This window comes from Stenella coeruleoalba, assembly GCF_951394435.1.
Source record: "Stenella coeruleoalba genome assembly, chromosome: 2".
Lineage (NCBI taxonomy): Eukaryota > Metazoa > Chordata > Mammalia > Artiodactyla > Delphinidae > Stenella > Stenella coeruleoalba.
Window position 1 is genome coordinate 14,537,276 of NC_137147.1, and position 21,398 is coordinate 14,558,673.

At 37.4% G+C, this 21,398-nt stretch overlaps 1 protein-coding gene across 1 annotated transcript in view; it reads right to left on the reverse strand.

The window, feature by feature from the left end:
• Window positions 1–3,060: 3,060 nt before the first annotated feature.
• Window positions 3,061–21,398, reverse strand: part of TTC8 (tetratricopeptide repeat domain 8) — a 50,878-nt gene continuing 32,540 nt past the window's right edge. Inside the window, exons 9-14 of the mRNA XM_079912800.1 lie at window positions 19,079–19,189; window positions 10,614–10,753; window positions 9,099–9,273; window positions 8,663–8,785; window positions 5,802–5,885; window positions 3,061–3,618 (exon numbers count right to left, since the gene is read on the reverse strand). Coding sequence (XP_079768926.1) covers window positions 3,502–3,618; window positions 5,802–5,885; window positions 8,663–8,785; window positions 9,099–9,273; window positions 10,614–10,753; window positions 19,079–19,189 — 750 coding nt within the window. The 3' untranslated portion in view covers window positions 3,061–3,501. The remainder of the gene's footprint in view (window positions 3,619–5,801; window positions 5,886–8,662; window positions 8,786–9,098; window positions 9,274–10,613; window positions 10,754–19,078; window positions 19,190–21,398) is intronic.

Here is a 21,398-nt window from a genome sequence, read left to right on the forward strand (position 1 = left end):
AACTCCGGATTTGCTAATGACAGTCATTAATGACCTCAGCGAGAGCAGCTGAGTAGTGGTAGGGGTTGAAGCCAGACTGAAGAGGGTCAAGAAACAAATGGAAGATGAGGACGTAGGCAACAAACATCACCTGCCCTTTCTAGATGTTCTGACAAAGGAGATAAAGGAGTTCTAGAAAGGGGAAGGTTTACAGGGACTGTGATGTTTTAAAAAGGAAAAAGAGAGAAAATCCAATAGAGAGAAAATGTTGGAGCCCATGGAAACTTCAGTTTCAAACACTGGAAGAAGATCTATCTTCTCTGATTTAAAACAGAAAAAATATTTCTTCCTAATATCTGTCTAAATATGACCTTTTCTTCCCTAAGATAATGTGGTGGCTTTCTCCAAGAGTTCCCATCATTTACATTTTACCAATTACTCCTTATTAGTCAGGATTCAGGTAATGGAAAGTATCACATTGCAAGAAATATAGCCTCCAAGGATTAGAATTTAATCTTTATGTAATCCTTATTCTTTTATCTCCAGAATTGGACTTTAATACTGAGGATGTAAAATGACAGCATCTCTCAAAAATGTTAAATTTTTAGTCAGCCAAAGATAGGACTAAGGCCATCAATATGGAAGGATGTAAAACTGTGGTTATTTTCAAATCAATAGATAAACTTTTTCCCCTAATATCTGAGCCTAGATAACCATTTTAGAACTCTGGAACATATCCATGGATCATTCCAATTTACCTATTCCCTAGAATTTAAAACTATCCAGTAATGGCCTTTTACCAAAACTTAATTTCTGGGTTCATTATTTTCCAAGACTGAGTCCTCCTGTGGTAGTTCTAAAATCTTTGTTATTTTTCTGAATGCTTAAATTCAATTCCAGCTGAAAGCTCTTGATAAAAATCCCTGATATTGGTCTTCCCTGGTGGTGCAGTGGTTAAGAATCCGCCTGCCAATGCAGGGGACACGGGTTCGAGCCCCGGTCCGGGAAGATCCCACATGCTGCGGAGCAACTAAGACCGCGAGCCACAACTACTGAAGCCCGCGCACCTAGAGCCCGTGCTCCACAACAATAGAAGCCACCACAATGAGAAGCCTGCGCACCGTAACAAAGAGTAGCCCCCACTTGCCGCAACAAGAGAAAGCCTGCACGCAGCAATGAAGACCCAATGCAGCCAAAAATAAATAAATAAAAAAAATTTTTAAATCCCTCATATTAATAAAGAGTTGGTGGTGGAAACTATAATAATGTGTTATCTTTATTAATTTTCCTATTTCTAGGCCATAAATTATATCCTGATGGGTGCTCTGATGCAGGGAAATACCATTCAGAAATGTAACAGAACAGTAGTACCATAGGGAACTGGTTCAGATATGACCCTTTTGAAAAGGAAGAACGTCTAACCTTGGCAATTATTCATTGTAGGCAGCCTTCTTGCCATATCTCGTTTTCATCAGCTGAAAGCTCAATAATGTTAGTTTCAGCTGAACAATTTATATATGGATAGAACACTTTTTTAATCATGGTAGAAGACAATTGTTAACCTTCTTGATATAGAAACGTTGGCACAGAAGCCAGAAGTTATACGGTCCAGAAATAATTTTGCTACAAAATATATGTAGCTTCTGATGCAGTGTTATGTCATCATTCTGCCCTTAGCCATCCTGACTCATTCTTTGCATTGGTGTTCACATTGAATTAACATAAATTCAAGACAAAAATCTCTCCATATCACCTTAGGAATGCTGGCTCATTAATTTTTTTGCTGTGTTAATAGTCCCTTATAATTCAACCTTACTAATGCATGTAACATTCATTTTAAACAACAGTAGCTTTATTTACAGGAGAAACACTAAGAGGAGATTTGACATAGTAGTTAAGAACACATACTCCAGGGCCACACAGAAATCTGCTGTTACCCTTATACCCATTCCTTTATAATGTGCATTTGGCTCCCGAGTATGTGCTCTTACCCACTGTATTAAATGTGCATTTGAATCCCAGCTCCGCCATTTAATAGCTTTAGAATTTGGGCACGTAATTTGACTGCTCTGTGCCTCATTTTTTTCATGAGTAAAATGGGAGTAACAGCATTTCATAGGACTGCAATGGGAATTAAATGAATTACTCCATATCAAGTGCTCCAGAACAGTGCTGGGTACATACAACATCCTCAGTAAACGCTAGCCACTGTTATTAGTTCTTATTTTAAATTAACTAAGAAAATAATTCACAATATAAAATTTGAACCTAAATATTGCATACAGTGTTAGGAAATCTGATAGTGCTTGAGGAAATTCTTGCAAGCTGAACAAGCACTGGCGTATCATGGAGAACCAGGGGAGGTTCAAGTCTGAAGTGCAGGAGCAGGTCTTGTTTCCAGCCTTACCAACCAGCAGTGTGACTCTGGGCGTGGCCTCCTCCTGTCCCATGGAGAGATTCAACTACATAGTCTCTGAAATTACTTCCAGCCTCAAACAGTCTGTTCCTTGAATTCACATTTTTTGTGTTCTGTCAGCTGAGTAGTACTATTTGTATAATCTGAACAGAAACAAATAAATACCTGCAAAATAGTTTTCATAAAGTTAAAAAAAGGTAAAGTAACATAGATAGAGCCCAAAGCCCAAAATATGAATGTGAGTGGCCTTGGCCCTTTAACGCATTTTGTTGTATGAACACCTCAATGAGAATTCCACTAAATACTGGAGAGGAGAGCCTGTCTAGGATTTTACAACGCACAGTATTGGGTCCAGCCTAGCCTTCTCAGGGCTGACCACAGGGGACTTCTGGCCTATGACTCCATTTCTAATCCTGATATTCTTATATTGACAACATGATAGCCCATAAATAGCTTCTCAGGAAAAAGCAAAATTGATCGCACATCATTTCAAATAAAATTAGAATAAAGACTTGATTTCTAAGACTCCTGGACTTCTGGAAAACTTTTTTAAACTGACATGACTGAAATAAAAACTCCTGAAAAATAACGGAATGATGGTGTTTTATACACATTTATTTTAAAGCATAATATATAAGAAAAAGTAGAGTGTCTCACAAAGCATTTGATAAAAAATAGCTTTCAGGACAAATTTTAATCTCTAAAGTCTCTACCAAGGATAAGTATATACACTTTTAGTCATAAAAGTGCAATTTTAAAGGCAGATTTCAGACCTCTTAAGCTACATGATAGCTAATGGCCAGGACATTAAAAATGTGCATTTATAAAAATTTGAGGAAGTTCATGAAAATGTTTTGTAAACATTACAAACAAACATCTACCATATAATGTGGGAGGTTTCATAATCTGCTTACAAATGCTTAAATCCTGTCTTTTATAACACTATCTTATAAAGTTATTATTATAAAGTTTTAAACATTCTGGTTTAGATTTCCTTATGTCACCTTCACTAATATCAAGCACAGGTCTGTACTACACATATATATACACTACTTTTTCCCTTGCATAATGTTCCTCCCTAAGAATATCTTTAGTCTGAGGAAAACTCAGAGCATAGCAAAATGCTGCTTTAACTGCTTAATTAAATGTTGAGTGTCCACGTGATCTGGAAATGCTGCTTCAGACTTTTGAGCAGCAATGTAGCTCCTCTGTAGATCTCCCATCTGTAAGAAAGACCAGACCAGAATAAGACCACAGAATGAGAACCAGAAAAAAAAAAAAAAAAAGACATAGTATCTGCACAATGTAGAAACCCAAGGTGAATTGCTTGATTGTGCTACTTTGATTTAAAATTTTTTTCACCTAGATTACAACTCAATCTTGAAAAAACATGAGAAAAGTAAAATAACCAATTAATAAATAATTTCTGCTCTATTACAGTTGTCTAGTTATGAATTCATAAACCTGTGTTTTCTTTTCCTGTCACTGATAGTTATCATAAAAATAAACTGATGTCTGCATGCTAAAACAGCCAGCTCGGTAAGAAAACTATTTGTAATGTACCACAGACAATGACATATTTTGATTAGGGTATTATCTTTTAGACAGAAAATTCAAGTAAAAACTATTGTATTTAAGATACAATAACATGTTCTGGGAGCTTTTAAATGGTTGCTAACACAGTAATGTTGGGCAGATAACCTGGTTTTAAAAGTTTATAAAGGACATATCTGATTTTCTTTTCTTTTTTTTTTTTTTGCAGTACACGGGCCTCTCACTGTTGTGGCCTCTCCCATAGCGGAGCACAGGCTCTGGACACGCAGGCTTAGCGGCCATGGCTCACGGGCTTAGCCACTCTGCGGCATGTGGGATCCTCCTGGACCGGGGCATGAACCCGTGTCCCCTGCATCGGCAGGCGGACTCTCAACCACTGCGCCACCAGGGAAGCCCAACATATCTGATTTTCAATAAACTTTATGTTAAAGTCCAGTCCCCAAGGAAAACACACACAGTAACCAAATCCATCTGAATGTATTTTGATTCATGTATACATTTCTACAAAGAGAAAGCTTTTTAGTGTGTACACACCAAAAAAACCCAAAACAAATCTAGATCATTCACTTCTGGTAGTTTTTTGGTAACATGCATATGAATTAAAAACGTAAGTTTCCTTTTTTAAATCATAGCATTTCTTTTCAACATGCAATTTTCTCTTATGGAAATGTAGCCTTTGGCTTAAAGAAATATTTCATTTGCATTATATATTATTAAAATGTAATAATAGTCCTGAAAGAAAGTAATCAAGGCTTCTTTGTGGTTTAACTAAGTGGCAGCACAGTGCAGTGGAAAATATGTGGGAATCCTTGGGAGCTGGGCATGAATTCTGCCATGGGACTCCAGGGAAGTCTTTTAAGTTCCAGAAGCCCTGGGTTCCATTAGAATATAAGCTGCACGAGGTAGAGGTTTCTGTTTTACTCATTGCTAACATCCTCTGTGCCGACAACAGTGCCTGGTACGTAGCAGAGGCTCAACAAATGAAACATCAGTTGTATGAAAAAATGAGTAGGGGAGGTAAGTGTTACCTACATCGCAGGGTTGTTGAGAGAATTAGCGGTTCAGAGAGCACCTGGAACAGTGGCCAGCACTTAACACGCACTCAAAAATGACAACTTATGAATAACAGCTTATTTTATTTTCAAAACAGAAATGAAAGTGCAAATGACTTCACATTCATGCTATGAAAAATGATTTTTATAATGTCTTTTGGTCTATAAAGAGTCTTTACATCAGCAAACATTTTTAGCCATTTCCTTATCCTCAAAACTCACCTTCCATGTTAAAGTAAGGTTTCCAAGTCAAAGTTATTAGATGACTTTTGTTTGTTTCCTCTTATTGTTAAAATGGCACATGATTCCTTTTAGCTCTTGGATGTTAACTGACTTGTAACACAGTATCAATGGTTGCATTTTCCCCATATTGTTCATAGCTAAAACAGCTTTCACTAATATCCCTAATTTTACAGCATCATGCCAGACTTGATGGCAATATGACCTACAAATAATATACAGGATTTCCTTGCTGCAAACGCTAATTACTAAATCCTTCCCAAACCAGGAGTTAATGAATAGTTTTTCAATGATTAAATGTCATATCTGAAAACATAAAATAATTCTTCTGCAATCTATAATGGTGTTAAGTTTAGCTAATATTCAGTGATAAATATACTTAAAGTGTATTAAACTGTCCCTCGAAGTGAAGACATATGTGTACATAATAATTAAGTGTTGAAAAAAATAATCTCTCAGGAAGTTATGGGTAGAATGTCCTTATTTAACTGCACATTGTTCTAAAAGCAAGAAATAAAAACAAACAGGTCAGATGATAAATTGACAAAGAAAGAGAATACCTTATCAGAAACTGTTGCAAAATTAAAATGCGGTTCATACATGTGGGGTGCTAAAGATGAAGCAGTTTGTAACAGTGCTCTTGCCTGTGTTAAAAAAAAAGGAAAGAAAAGAGAAACCAAAGCTATATGAGCATATATTAGCACTGTATTTGTGATTTTTTTGGTTTATTTTGGTAAAAGAATACTTTACCCAGGATAGGACTTTAATAAACAAAACCCTGTAATAAATAAGATGAATTCCTCATGAAATACAACTTACTGATAACCAGGAACTACCTATATCTTGCCAAAATTATATTAATAATAAAATGCTTCAAAATATGGAAAAAATGATGGAATCCAAAAGTTATGTGAGAAACACTGATCTTACAAAGTTTATATTTCAGTATGATGTACAACTGAAAAATAATGCTCTCAATGCTAAAAAGTCTTATTAATCTAGTTTTTGTTGATGTTGATTGATTCAGTAGGCTTCTAATTACCTGTTCTCTAATGCAACAACAAAAACCACCAAAAAACCACTGTAAATTCAAATCCCCAATTTCTGTGCTGGATGACACTGAGCAAGCATTTATTATACTGCTGACCTGAAAATGACAACTGAAGGCGACTGAAAATGACGAGCTTTCTGTTCTCTAAAGTACTCAAAAGACAAAATTCACATCGTTTTTTTGTCCCCTCTAGACTCAAAGGATCACACATTGCAGAGACCACTGAGAGACACGAGATGCCCGTACACTCATTGTTAAGATCACAAACTCAGCATTCCAAGCTGCCGAACAGCCTTTCAACTTGTAGCCAATCTTCTATGTATGACCCTGAGGACAAATTCTTTTATCTTTTTTTAATGGAAAATAAATAATAGTTTAAATAGGATAGTGGACATTAAATTTTGTTTTATGATTTGCTACTTTTTTTAATTGAGCTATAATTTTTAATAATAATGAAACCTTTCACCAAAACATTTCCAATCAATTGTATGCTAGAGAAACTACAGTAAGTAGGAGGGAAAGAAAATCACCAACATGGAAACAGAGAAAATCATAAAGAACACTTGCTTCAAATGGACACAGGCAAAGTTCTATGACAGAACAAGTTCCCAGTTTAGAGTAGTTAGTTTTTGTTTAAAAAATACAAATCCATCTTATTTACTTTGGGAAAATTTTGTGAAACAAAGGCAGCATCCAGTGACGTTTCTTTGCTTATTTTATTAAGTTTATCAACGTGCTTAGGAGACCAGGCTGGAGGTTAACATCCTGGCGTGCTGCTCACTACGTCTGTGACCTTGGGTAGTTACTTACCCTCCTCTAGTCTGTTTCTTCATCTGTAAAACAGAGGATGTAATATCTATCGATGTTGATTGCCATTAATATTGTATGAGTGTATTCAGCATTTTAAACTTCTTGTTATGTAAATAACAGTAATAATAATAAAATTTATTAAGCATCTATCATGTGCTTTTACTACGCCAAGGGCTTTGCATGCACAATCTGCTCATCTTCACAAGCACACCTTCGGGTCAGTACTGTTATTACCCTATTTTATTTATCATCCACTCATTCCACCAATACTAAGCACCTACTGAGTGTCAGGCAATGTTTTCGATACTGAAAATATAGCAGTTAGAAGACACAGAAGGCCCCTGTTTTCATGCAGCTAGCATTCTACATTTTACATATAAAGATGAAAATATCTGGTAAAATGATAAGTATTGTGAAGAAAAAAATAGTAGGAGATGTGATAGCACCTGAGGGCTCCTTTAGACTGATGTTCAAGCAGGTCTTTCTAAAAAGGCGGTAATTAAGCTAAGACCTGAATGATAAAAAGAAAAGAGTCATTTCAGGATCTGAAAGTATTTTCCAAAGGCACTACAGTAAGTGCTACTGCCCAGCAGCAAGCAGCTAATGTTTCTGGAGGTCAGTAGTGAAGGAGTAGTGGCAAAAGATACAGTCTGGCGGGACCCAGAGGCTAGATTAGGTGGGGCCCCGTAGGCTAAGGTTTGAAGTTCAAATTTTATTCCAAGTGCAGGGAGAAGCCTTTGGAGGATGCTAAGCAATGTAGTAATAAATAATCTTGTTTTTTGAAAATATCCTCTAGGCCAGCGGTCCCCAACCTTTTTGGCACCAGGGACCGGTTTTGTGGAAGACAGGTTTTCAACGGGCGGGGGTGAGGGAGGGGGGCATGGTTCAGATGGCGATGGGGAGCGATGCGGGGCGGCAGATGAAGCTTCTGCTCGCTCGCCCGCCGCTCGCCTCCTGCTGTGCCGCCCAGGTCCTAACGGGCTTCAGCCCAGGGGTTGGGGACCCCTGCTCTGGGCTGCTCTGAGGGAGATGTATTATAGGGTGCTACTCCTTGCTGATGGAAGTGGAAACAAAAGCAAGAGCTAGGAGACCCTTGTAGTCACCCAGGCAGGAGATGAGAGCAGCTTGGAGAAGGGGGCCGGGAGGGGAGGACTGAAGAGGTGGGGGTAGAATTGACAGGGCTCACTGGACAGCACGGAGGCAAAGGGTGGCAGGGAAGGCACTCAGAAAAGACAGGTTTCGAGGGTGGGTCCTAGGATTTTGGCTTGAGCAGCTGGATGGCGGATGTGGGGCGGTGTGAGTGGTGGAACAGTTCACGAAGATAGGGAAGCCTGGGGAGGTGCAGATTTGTCCTAATAAAATCAAGTGCTCTATTTTGGATACTGAAAGGTTAAGTAACTTGTCCAAGGTCACACTGCTAACACGTGACAGAGCTGGGATCAAACCCAGGCCAGTCAGACTCCAGAGCTCATTTTAAAATTATAACGTAAAGAGAGCTGCACGTGACAGCTTTTCTTTGAAGAAAGAAGACTGTCCACAGTAACCCAGTAGTTCACTGACCTGTTCGACATGGCCCTTCCGCATCTCCAGCACGGCCAGGTTGTTGTAGGCCTCTGCGTGGTTATTGTTGTTGACCAGAGCCAGCCTGAAGCACTGATGGGCCAGATTTGTATCTCCTATTCCCTACAAAAGAAAAGCACAAACCCGTACACACAAATCCATTCACTTCCCCCTGCCACCTCTGTCCTCCTTTCCTCATACAAATCTTGTGGCCACCACAGAATAAACAACATAGTACCAACACAGGAGTCAAGTGTGAATTGTACATAAGAGGATTTAACCTAAGAAGATAAAGTGAGCTGCAGTGACCCCTAGCAATCTCCAAATTGCTACAAAGGCTGTAACCAAACCTGGATTTCCAATATCTGAAAACTTCTTCAAACTAACATGTGGCTATCTTCTCTATTACAGAAATTATATTACAGAAACAACATACCACAGCTACATGTCCCAAGTTGTACCAGACGTCAGCTATCTCTTCTTCATTTTCAGCCAGAGAAAGGGCACGTTCAAATGAGGTCAGAGTCATATCATACTGCTGGGCATAGAAGCAACAGAGCCCCAGGTTGTTAAAAAGCTGGCAGTTATAGACACCCATCTGCAGGAGTCGCCTTTTGGAAAAAGAGCACACATAGTTTGGTGTCAGACCAACTTTATAACTATTAAGACATATTTTTTACAAAGTTAGAAATGAATTCACTTTATAATTTTTAATACCCTCCAAAGAACATAAAGTATTATAGTAAATGAAAAATATTTTAGAGCAAATACAAAAGCATGTCTTTTGTAATGGTACTAGTCATAGGAAATGCATCCAGAGGCAAGGTCAGAAATAACTTACATCACTTTTTTTTTCCCCAAAAGCTTTGTTAGAGAGTCAAAATAATCAATAAATAGTCACATAAAGTAAAACCCACACATTTTTGCCTCATACAGCTTTGGTGCTTGTAGGTAAATTTCTAAGAGCTTCTAGTCAATTTGAGGCCTGTGTTTAGCATTTACCGCCAAGTTTTCAGCTGAGTTGGATGCTATTTTTGGTTATTTGTATTGTGTGGTTTAGCTGCATCTAACGACCTCCGATGAGCTTCTACTCAGGAAGACAAGATTGTCAGAGGATCCTCATGTTATCCACTTAGCTTTCACACTGCAGCTCAAGAACCTCATTTTGCTTCTACGAGTCATTAATCCCAAAGGATGAGAGTTCAAATAAGCATATGAAAATCACCCCAGCTGCCCCAAGGAACCCATGAGCCACTGTGGGGGTAGGCGAGTGGGGTCAGCTGTATGTGCACAGGCTACATTCATCTTATTGTTTTATGCTTCAACATATATTTGGAAAGAACTCTTGTCAGCTGCCAGTTATCTCCTTGTATACTACCCAGGGGCTAAAGAGGAAATCATAATTAAAAAATTAATTTCAGGAACCATCTATAGGATAAAATAAGTACGTGTTCAAAGAACCAGTGAGAATAATTTGTTTAGATTTTGAAAAAATATTTGGACAAGAGTTGACAATACTTCACAAAACCGGAATCCTGTTTAAGGTCCTCGTCAGGATTAGGGCCTGGGGCCCACTGCTCTTTGCAAATCACATTACTATTTTACCTTCAGGGTCTTGATATTATGTACAGTGGTATTAATGGAGGCAGTGATGTGGAAGTGCTTCTAGGAACTGTTATTGGCGGATAACAAAACGGCCAATTTATACAATGACAAGGTGTTTAAAACTCAGGCAATTATCCAGGTGTGTTTCTGCAAGATGCCAAATACTTGTGCATTTCCAAATTATTAGATATAGCTTTAATATTCATAAAACATCTGGGTGCTTGAATTTTTAGTCTCATATAGACATGGCCTAAACATTATTTCTCTACATTTTCATCCCATCTTTATTACTGTTGCATCACTATTTCATAGGAAAGCAGTTCTACAAATTGAATGTAAAGTGCACCTGTAAAACCGGAGGGCTACTTCTGGTTGATCAGAGTAAAAATGGTTGCTTCCAATGCATGCAATGGCTTCCACATGAGTATTGTCCTGTTTCAAAACCTCTTTGTAGTATTCAGTGGCTGATGAAATATTGTTCATTTCCTATTCTCCATCAAGACAGAAGAGCAATACTGTATTAATATTGGACAAGAAATTATTTTTATTCTGACTGGTTTAGATTATTTTATTCAATTAAATATTTATTAAGAGCCTACCATATGCCAGACTCTGTTCTAGGCCCTGGGGACACAATGTGAACAATAAGATAAAATTACAGTCAGCCCTCTGTATCTGCAGGTTCTGTAACCACGATTTCAACAAGCCACAGATCAAAAATTTTCAGAAAAAAATTCCAGAAAATTCCAAAAAACAAAACTTGAATTTGCTGCACTAGCAAGTATTTATATAGCATTTACATTGTATTTATAGCTAGTTATATAGCATTTACATTGTGTTAGGTATTATAAGCAATCTAGAGATGATTTAAAGTATACAGACGGATGTGGGTAGGTTATATGCAAATCCTATGCCATTTTATATAAGGGCCTTGAGCATCCATGGGTTTTGGCAACCAAGGGGTCCTGGAACCAATCCCCCCGGGATACGAGAAGACGGCTGTACTGTCCTCAAGGAGGTTACATCTGGTAGGAAGACAAACAAATGAACAACTATCTAAGAGGAAGTTCTTTCAGTTTTTCACCACTGAGTATGATGTTATCTGTGGGTCTGTCATATACGGACTTTATTATGTTGAGGTATGTTCCTCTATGCCCATTTTCTTTTTTTTTTTTTTTTTTTTTTTTGCCGTACGCGGGCTTCTCACTGTTGTGGCCTCTCCCGTTGCGGAGCACAGGCTCCAGACGCGCAGGCTCAGCGGCCATGGCTCACGGGCCCAGCCGCTCCGCGGCATGTGGGATCTTCCCGGACCGGGACACGAACCCGTGTCCCCTGCATCGGCAGGCGGACTCTCAACCACTGCGCCACCAGGGAAGCCCTATGCCCATTTTCTTGAGAGTTTTTTATCATAAATGGATGCTGAATTTTCTCAAAAGTTTTTTCTGCCATCTATTGAGATGATCATATGGTTTTTAGTATTCAAGCTGTTAATGTGGTGTATCACATTGATTGATTTGCGAATATTGAAAAATCCTTGCATCCCTGGGATAAATCCCACTTGATGATGGTGTGATCCTTTTAAGGTATTGTTGGATTTGGTTTGTTAATATTTTGTTGAAGATTTCTGCATTTCCTCTAAGATCAGGAACAAGACAAGGATGCCCACTCTCACCACTTTTATTCAACATAGAGTTGGAAGTCCTAGCCACAGCAACCAGACAAGAAAAAGAAATAAAAGGAATCCAAATTGGAAAGGAAGAAGTAAAACTGTCACTGTTTGCAGATGACACGAGACTATACATAGAAATTCCTCAAGACACCACCAGAAAACTACTAGAGCTCATCAATGAATTCAGTTACATTACAGAATACAAAATTAATACATAGAAATCTGTTGTATTTCTATACACTAACGACAAACTATCAGAAAGAGAAATTAAAGAAACATCCCATTTACCATTGCGACAAAAAGAATAAAATACTAGGAATAAACCTATCAAAGGAGGTAAAAGATCTATACTTGGAAAACTATAAGACACTAATGAAAGAAATTGAAGATGACACAGATGGAAAGATATACTATGTTCTTGGATTGGAAAAATCAATACTGTTAAAATGACTATACTACCCAAGGCAATCTACAGGTTTGATGCAATCCCTATCAAAATAGCAATGGCATTTTTCACAGAACTAGAAAAAGTAATTTTAAAATTTGTATGGAGACACAGAAGACCCTGAATAGCCAAAACAATCTTAAGAAAGAAGAACAGAGCTGGAGGAATCATACTTCAGACTATACTACAAAGCTACAGTAATGAAAACAGTATGGTGGACTTCCCTGGTGGCCTAGTGATTGGGATTCTGGGCTTTCACTGTGGTGGCCCGGGTTCAATCCCTGGATCCCTGGTCAGGGAAATCCCGCAAGCTGCACGGTGCAGCCAAAAACAACAACAAACAAACAAAACCAGTATGGTGCTGGCATAAAACCAGACAGACATATAGATCAATGGAACAGAATAGAGAGCCCGGAAATAAAACCAGGTACTTATGGTCAATTAATCTACCACAAAGGAGGCAAGAATATACAATGAAGAAAAGACAGTCTCTTCAATAAGTGGTGCTGAGAAAACTGGACAGTTACATGTAAAAGAATGAAATTAGAACATTTTTTTCACACCATATTCAAAAATAAACTCAAAATGGATTAAAGACCTAAATGTAACACCAGAAACCATAAAACTCCTAGGAGAAAACATAGGCAGAACACTCTTTGACATATATCGTAGCAATATTTTTTTGGATCTGTCTCCTAAAGCAGGGGTCCCCAATCCCCAGGCCATGGACCAGTATCGGTCCGTGGCCTGTTAGGAACTGCTCCACATAGCAGGAGGTGAGCAGTGGGCGAGCGAGCAAAGCTTCATCTGCAGCTCCCCATTGCTCCCCATCACTCGCATTACCACCTGAACCACCCCCCCCCGCCCCCATCTGTGGAAAAATTATCTTCCACGAAACTGGTCCCTGGTGCCAAAAAGGTTGGGGGCCGCTGTCCTAAAGCAAAGGAAATTAAAGGAAAAATAAGCAAATGGGAACTAAATAGACTTAAAAGCTTTTGCACAGCAAAGGAAACCACTGACAGAATGAAAAGACAGCCTAATGAATGGGAGAAAATATATGCAACTCATATGACTGATAAATGGTTAGTATCCAAAATATATAAACAGCTCATACGATTCAACATCAAAAAATAAACAACCCAATTAAAAAATGGGCAGAAGACCTGAATTGATATTTTTCCAAAGAGGACATTCAGATGGCCAACATACACATGAAAAGATGCTCAATATCATTAATCATCAAAGAAATGCAAATTAAAGCCACAATGATATATCACCTTACACCTGTCAGAATGGCTGTCATCAAAAAGACCATAACTAACAAATGCTGGCAAGGATGTGGAGAAAAGGGAACCCTCGTATATTGTTGGTCAGAATGCAAATTGGTGCAGCCACAGTGGAAGACAGTACGGTGGTTTCTCAAAAAACTAAAAATACAACTACCATATGACCCAGCAATTCCACTCCTGAGTATATATCTGAAAAAAACAAAAACACTAATTCGAAAAGATTCATGCACCCCAAAGTTCATACAATTGCTAAAATATGGAAATAACCTAAATGTCCATCAATAGATGCATGGATAAAGAAGATGTGATTATACACACACACACACACACACACACACACACACACACACACACACACACACAATAGAATACTACTCAGCCATAAAAAAGAGTGAAATTTTACCATTTGCAACAACATGAATGGACTTGGAGTGTATTATGCATAATGAAATAAGTCAGAGAAAGACAAATACTATATGATGTCACTTATATATGTAATCTAAAAAATACAACAAACTAGTGAATATAACAAAAAAGAAACAGACACAGATATAGATAACAAACTAGTGGTTACCAGTGGGGAGAGGGAATGAAGGATGGGCAAGACAGGGACAGAGGATTAAGAGACACAAACTATTATGTATAAAATAAGCTACAAGAATATATTGTACAACACAGGAAATATAGCCAATATTTTATAACCATAAATGGAGTATATAACATTTAAAAATTGTGAATTATTATGTTGTACACCTATAACTTATACAGTATTGTATATCAACTATATCTCAATTAAAGACTTACATCTATTAAATTTATCACCAATTTCATCAATACTATTAGTATTATGAAAATGGTTTTGACCCTATAGACTCCTAGAAAGGACTTCCCCAGGAATCTCTGAACCACACTTTGAGAAATGTTGATAATTAGAATGATTTGGGGGCCTTTCTTCCCACTCATTCCCTCATTCCCATGAGGCAAATGAGTATGGCTGTCTCAGCCCCTTCTGGGTCTCTTTAGAAGTCAACTTTCCTATAAGATGCCCACATTCTCTTCCCTGCTGTGTAGAGCAGGCTCTCCTGGGTAGGGTACACTACAGGATGGATTAGTCTGTATAACTCAGAGATAGAACAATATTAAGTCCTTTTGGTCATAATCTAGAGCCACATGCTCCAATTCTGCTTTTATCAATAATAAAATTAATGGTTTATCCTCCATTTGTGTGAATCTTGTATCTACTTTTCAGTTGGTTCTCAAATTGGAGAAACAGGAGTGTTATTTATTAGTCCCATAAAACCCTGATATAACATCCACAGATTGATCCAAACTCATGCTTTATATATATTTTTTCACATGCTTTATATTTGAAATTCTTATTCAAAGTGCTTCCAAGATTTGGCTCCTAAAGAAAAGAGGCTTTTTCATTCATTGCTTATAGCTGAAAAATAACTAAACTGTTTTCAAAACACAGGGATGTTGATACATTTGTTAGTTAACTCTGAGTTAATTTTCTCCTGAATTCTACACTGCTTTTATACACAACTATTCCACGTTCTTAATATTTTAACAACATAAGAACCCATTGAAAAGTATAAAAAATAATTTCAATAGAAGTATATTTTCTATTTTTTGGTAAAACAAAAGCCTCGTAAAACTAAAAGGAAACAACAAATGAGCATCTTAACTCACGACCCTGTAATCCCCACCCCTATACATACAATAAGTCCTTCCCTGACATGGGCTGTTTGTGTCCTCCCAAAATTCATATTGAAGCCCTAATCCCCAATGTGATAGTATTTAGAAGTGGAACCTTTGGGAAGTAATTAAGACATGAGTGTGGAGTCCTCATAATTGGGATTAGTGCCCCTAAAGAAGAGACACCTGAGAGATGATCTCTCTCTCCACCATATAAGGATAGAGGAAGAAGGTATCCAGACCAGGAGGATCCCTCACTAGGAACTGAAATGGCCAGCACCTTGATCTTGGACTTCCTAGCCTCCAGAGCTGTGAGAAATAAATTTCTGTTGTTTAAGTCACCCAGGTTATGGTATTTTGTTATAGTAGCCCGAGCAGACTAAGACTTTCTCCTTCCAAAGAATAATCTTCACACTCAGGATGTGACCTGACCAGTGAGCCTTAATGGCCCCATGAACCATGGGGCCCCCTGAACATGACTTATCTGGTTTCCAGGGCAACAGCGCCCCACAGTACAAGGCTTCATTCAGCGTTACAGCTGCCAAACTTGGTGTATTAGTCTGCTTGGGCTGCCATAACAAAATACCATAGACTGAGCAGCTTAAACAATAGAAGTTTATTTTCTCACAGTTCTAGAGGGTAGAAGTCCAAGATCATGGTGTCAGCATGGTCGAGTTCTAGTGAGGACTCTCTTCCTGGCTTGCACCTTCTCACGGTGTCCTCTCATGAGAGAGAGAGAAACAGAGACAGAGAGAGAGGGCTCAAGTACTTTCTGTTGTCTCATCTTATAAGGGCACTAATCCCATCACAAGGGCCCTATCCTCGTGAGCTCATCTAATCCTAATTATCTCCCAAAGGCCCTATCTCTAAATACCCTCACATTGGGGGTTAGGGCTTCAACATATGAATTGGGAGGTGGGGGGAGGGGACATAACTCAGTCTGAAACAGGTGGTAATGTCCAATTCAAAGAAGACTCCAGCCTCAATGGTCAATTGTTTCAAGGCTTTCAGTTCTATAAAATTACTTTAGTAGTCTGTATCTGTTAATCCCATACTCCTAATTTGTCCCTTCCCAACTCCCTCTCCCCTTTGGTAACCCTAAGTCTGTCTTCTATGTCTGTGAGTCTGCTCCTCAGAGCAGACAATATTGTCCTGTAAGACAATATTGTAAATCAACTATACTTCAATAAAAAAGAAAAAAAAAGAACATCTTAGAATGTTTGTATACTTGATTGATGGGTATGGACTTAATTTATGTAATCTCTAGGAATTTTAGACTGAAACTAACATGTTTTTGACAACCTTACATGCAGTTTTTCAAATTTGTTATTATAAAATACGTGCTGATGTTAAATAAATTTAAATGCATGTTTAAAAATCTCATAATTACAAATAGCCTCCAAATGGCTTGTACCAATGTACACTCCCAGCAACAATGTTAATACGTGACCTCTGTTCCTCCACACCCTTGACAACCTTAAATGCCACGGAACTTATTCATCTTTGTTAACTGATTAAGTAAAAACTGACACTATTGTTTGAATTTTTATTTCTTTAATCATTACTGAGGTTAGACATTCAACACACCAGGTATTTACATTTCTTTTTCTGTGAATTGTGGATTCGTGTTTTTTGCCAGTTTTCTTATCCTGCCTCTTGTCCTTTTATTATTTGTTTATGTGTATGAGGGGCTTGGGTGGGAAACCACCCTCCTGGGCTCAGGAGAGCTGGAGACACAGCTGTAGCTCGGGGATCCCTGGACACCGACTGTTTTCTCCTTCCGGATGCAATGAGCCTGTGCTGATGCTGAATTCAGTTCAAAACCCAGCGAGGCCCTGTGTTTATAAACATTCCCTTCAGAGGAGAAGCACAGATGGTTTGGTTGAGTTGTTCCAGATGTGTGTTAACCGGCGCCGGTATGAAAGGGCAGCGGGGTAGCTGAAATGCAGCTGGGGTTTGGCAGTTGTCTCATCTCTGGGGGGACTTTACTGGCGTGGAGACGGTCAGCAGCCACTGTGTGGGCTGGAAGGACAACAACGGTCACACTGTGATCTCACCTCCACAACTGCTCTGAGGAAATACCGAGTTTCCGTGTTTACATGCTTGACCAAAATGAGAATTTATAAGTTTGTGTATGCACAGGTATGTGTCTATGTGTAATTCTCCATCAATTGGAAACCACCTGAAACCCAGCAATTGTTAAGCAATGTATAAACTGAGGAAATGAAAAGAAGCCCTTTTTTCTGTCCCAGGTATGGCAAGTATGTGCCCTGTTTGATATTTTTACCTTTTTTTGTTTGAGTTTGCTTTTATTGGTATTTTTGTTTTTACAATATAGAAAAGTTAACTTTTACGTTCTCAAATTTATCAATTTTTTTCTGTTATGGCTTTCTGACTTAGCATCATGTTCAGGAGGGTCTTCCCCATTCCAAGTTTATACAGATAATTCATCTGCATTTTCTTCTGGAACATTCATGGTTTTAAATCTTTGAGGCACCTGGTAGCAATGGGTTCTTTTAGTATAAGAAATCATTACTCATCCAGCTCTATTTCTAAACTATTCAATAATCCAATAATCCAATTGGTTTAATAGACAATCTTTAGCACATAAATTTTCATATGTATGAATAAACACAGTTTCTATTTTTGTCCTTTAAATAATATCTTCAAGCATATAAATGTCACTTCAAGTGTATAAACAACCGTGGTATCATTTAAGTGATTTTATAGTAGCTATCAGTGGTTATTTTTGAACCAATTCACAGAATATTAACTCTAATTAGATTTTTAGTTATTTAAAACAAAACTGCAAATAAGAAAGTGAATTTTGCAATGATCCTCAAACTCTGTTATACTTCAGAATCACCTAGTGAGCTTGCTAAGCAGACAAAAATCTACATCCCACCTTCCAGGACAGCTGATTCAGAAGGCAGAAAATGGGCCTCACTCTCAAAACACTCCCAAAGTCACTTCTATTCACAGTAAAGTTCAAGGACCACAAGAATAATATTTCCTAGGGTAATGTTTCTCATTCCAAATACCTTTTAACATAGAACAATTCAAATAAAGTTTACCATACAAAGATTTCCAGTGTATTCCTTTTCTCCTTATGTGACAATGGATTGAGGGTTAATTACTAAAGTTTGTTCCTTAGCGTTGCAGCCTACACAACATATGCCTTAAGGGATTTCTGCATGTCTATCATACTTTTCTCTGGAGGGATTCTTTCCCTTTATGTTCTCTTTTTTAAATTTATCACTTTCATTTTGGTCTTGTTTCTTCTAAATGAACATGTTGTGCTGCCTATTGTTCATTGCTTGTTCTGTACAGAAACTTGTTTAAAATGATTTATCCTTGCTAATTTTATTTGGTTGTGGTTTTAATTTTTCTTGGGGCCTTTTGTTTATTCATTTGAAAGGAAGACCTTTATTTGAACTGTTCTATGTTAAAAGATATTTGAAATTAGAAACATTTAAATCCCTATCTCATACCATTCTCTATACCCTTCTATATGTTTGAAATACTTCATAATAAAAACTTAGTTTGACTAATGCATACACTAAAATCTCTTATTCTGTTGGTAAATCACAGGCCAACAATCATAATTTTATAAACTGTTATCCTTTATAAGACCCCAAGGGACTATGACCTTACTTAAGTAGCATACAACCTCAATTTTACAATAACTTTTTGAATGATATGAACCTTACCTCATAGATCCTGGCAATTCCACAAAGTAGGGCTACTTCTCCTGGAAACTTATCTAAGCCTTGTTTGAAAAGATTTAAAGCAGTCACAGGTTGATCCAATGAGATGTAAACCTAAAACCAAGATACATTTCGATAAAAGTACTGGTTCTTAAAATAATAGCATTTGTTATGACAAGTTTATAATTATTGCTTAGTAACAAATTATCTCCTAGATATTACAGTATAAAAATTTCAGAAATCTGTTGGATTAATTTCCAATAATGATACTATACTTTTATATCCACATGTTGTATATGAAGCATTCATTCATTTATTCATTCAGCAAACACTTACTGTGGACTTACTATTGTCACAGAGACTGGCCAGGACTAGAAAAGAAAGGATCAAGGGAAAATCTTTCTAGGATGGAACAGACATAAGTATATCTATAGGCTGGCACTATAAAGACCAATTATGAGGCTGATTTTGAAGATGCTGGAGAAAGAGGGACGACCCATGGAAGAAGGTCTGAGAAGGAGCAGCCGGGGAGAGCCTCTGGAGATGGTGGTTTGGGAGAAGGACCCTCGGAAATAGAGGAGAAACAGATTTGTAGGGTACAGGGTCAGGGAGTTGAGAGGGTTGGCACTTGATAGTTTCTGCTTAATTAGCAACTGGAACATTAGCGTGGATAAACCATATACTTATTAGGAATTTCTAAAATAAGAGAATTATAGTTTTATGTATAGAAACATAAGATTATGACTTTTTTTTCTTCATGACCTTGGATCCTCTGTTTCTTCCTAAACATTCAGATTGTGCTTTGAAGAGGCCCAAATGGATACACAAAAAACTGCTTGCAGTGTTTACTGCTAAAGTATGAGATTAGAGGGAAGGGTATGGATGAAAACGTTTCAATTATTACCTTACATGCTTCTGAACTGCTTTTTAAAATATAGTAAGTATATAATTCCATATACTATGTAATATAAAATATTTAATAATTTTTAAATTAACAATCTAAAATTTTAAGAAATAATGTGGTTCCTAAAATCTGCTTGGTCTCTATTACTGAGCAATAATTCCTTCACATATTAAAGAAAATAAGTAAATTGTACCTCTATATAGTCATGTAGGCAACAGTGGATTTAAACAAATAAATTTATGAAAAAATAGTCAAATTAGAATTATTAAATATGACTCTAGTCATATTTAACAATAGTTAAAAAGTACATTTTTTAACCATGTGGCAAGTGATTATCAATTAAGATAATAGTCAAATACTGTGACCTGAGTTATAATTTCAAGCTGTCAGAAAATTTTACTATGATGTTTAGAAAACTCTTTAAGAATTTTAACATATAATGTATAGAAGATACTTAGAACCAGATAGCTTCAAATATTTCTGAAAAACCACTATAAACATACTAAGATTATCACAGTAAGTTTATACGGCAGAACTTCCATTTTGTTTCTTTTTAGTATGCAAACGTTAATACCATATTTTTTGAATTTTCTTTTATTTATTTTTTTATACAGCAGGTTCTTATTAGCTATCCATTTTATACGTATTAGTGCAATACCATATTTAGAAAGTAGTAGCACTTCCTTTTACATCTCATCTTCTTTTCAACCTCCTTTACCACACTTTTTTTTTTACCACACTTCTTAAATTTAAAAAATTCTTAAAGATATAGCAAGATGATATCCTAAGCACCACTTCAACAAATGTTCCTTTAAAGTAGCCCCGGTGAGGGTAAAGAAGTAACTTTATTCCAATACTGAAAATTCTAGGTGGCCCTTCACTTCTGTTGTGGTTTGTGGATGGTACTACAGGGCAGTGAGTCAGTTCTGGAATCAGAAATTCCTGAGTTTGAATGCTGGCAAATAGCCAAGTGAGCTTGAAAATCTTAGTTACCCTCTTTAGGTCTCCCTTTCCTTAAGAATACAAAGGAAATGTTAAAATCTGCCTCGTGGTGTTGCTATGAGGGTTAAATCGCATATGGAACAGACCCGATAGGATACCTTACCACTGAGTAGGTGCTCAGTAAATGGGAAATATTGTTTTTGTAATAATGGCAGAGCCAAAAAGTGAAGGACCTATATAAAAACAATCCCTGCTCTCTATAGTCTGCTTAGGTGGGAGACAAGTGTGCTGCAGAAAAGTGCCTCTCTGGGGCTTGTTACCCATGGGGGTAGTAAGCCTGGGGCATTTTCTTCTGTTCTAATGGGCAATATTTCAAAGGTGTTGTCTTATTTTTCACGGCAATCAATTTTTCCTGAGATGGGTATTCTCCATATGTTCTCACCTTTTCCCTTATTATTAAAAAAGAAAAACAACAAC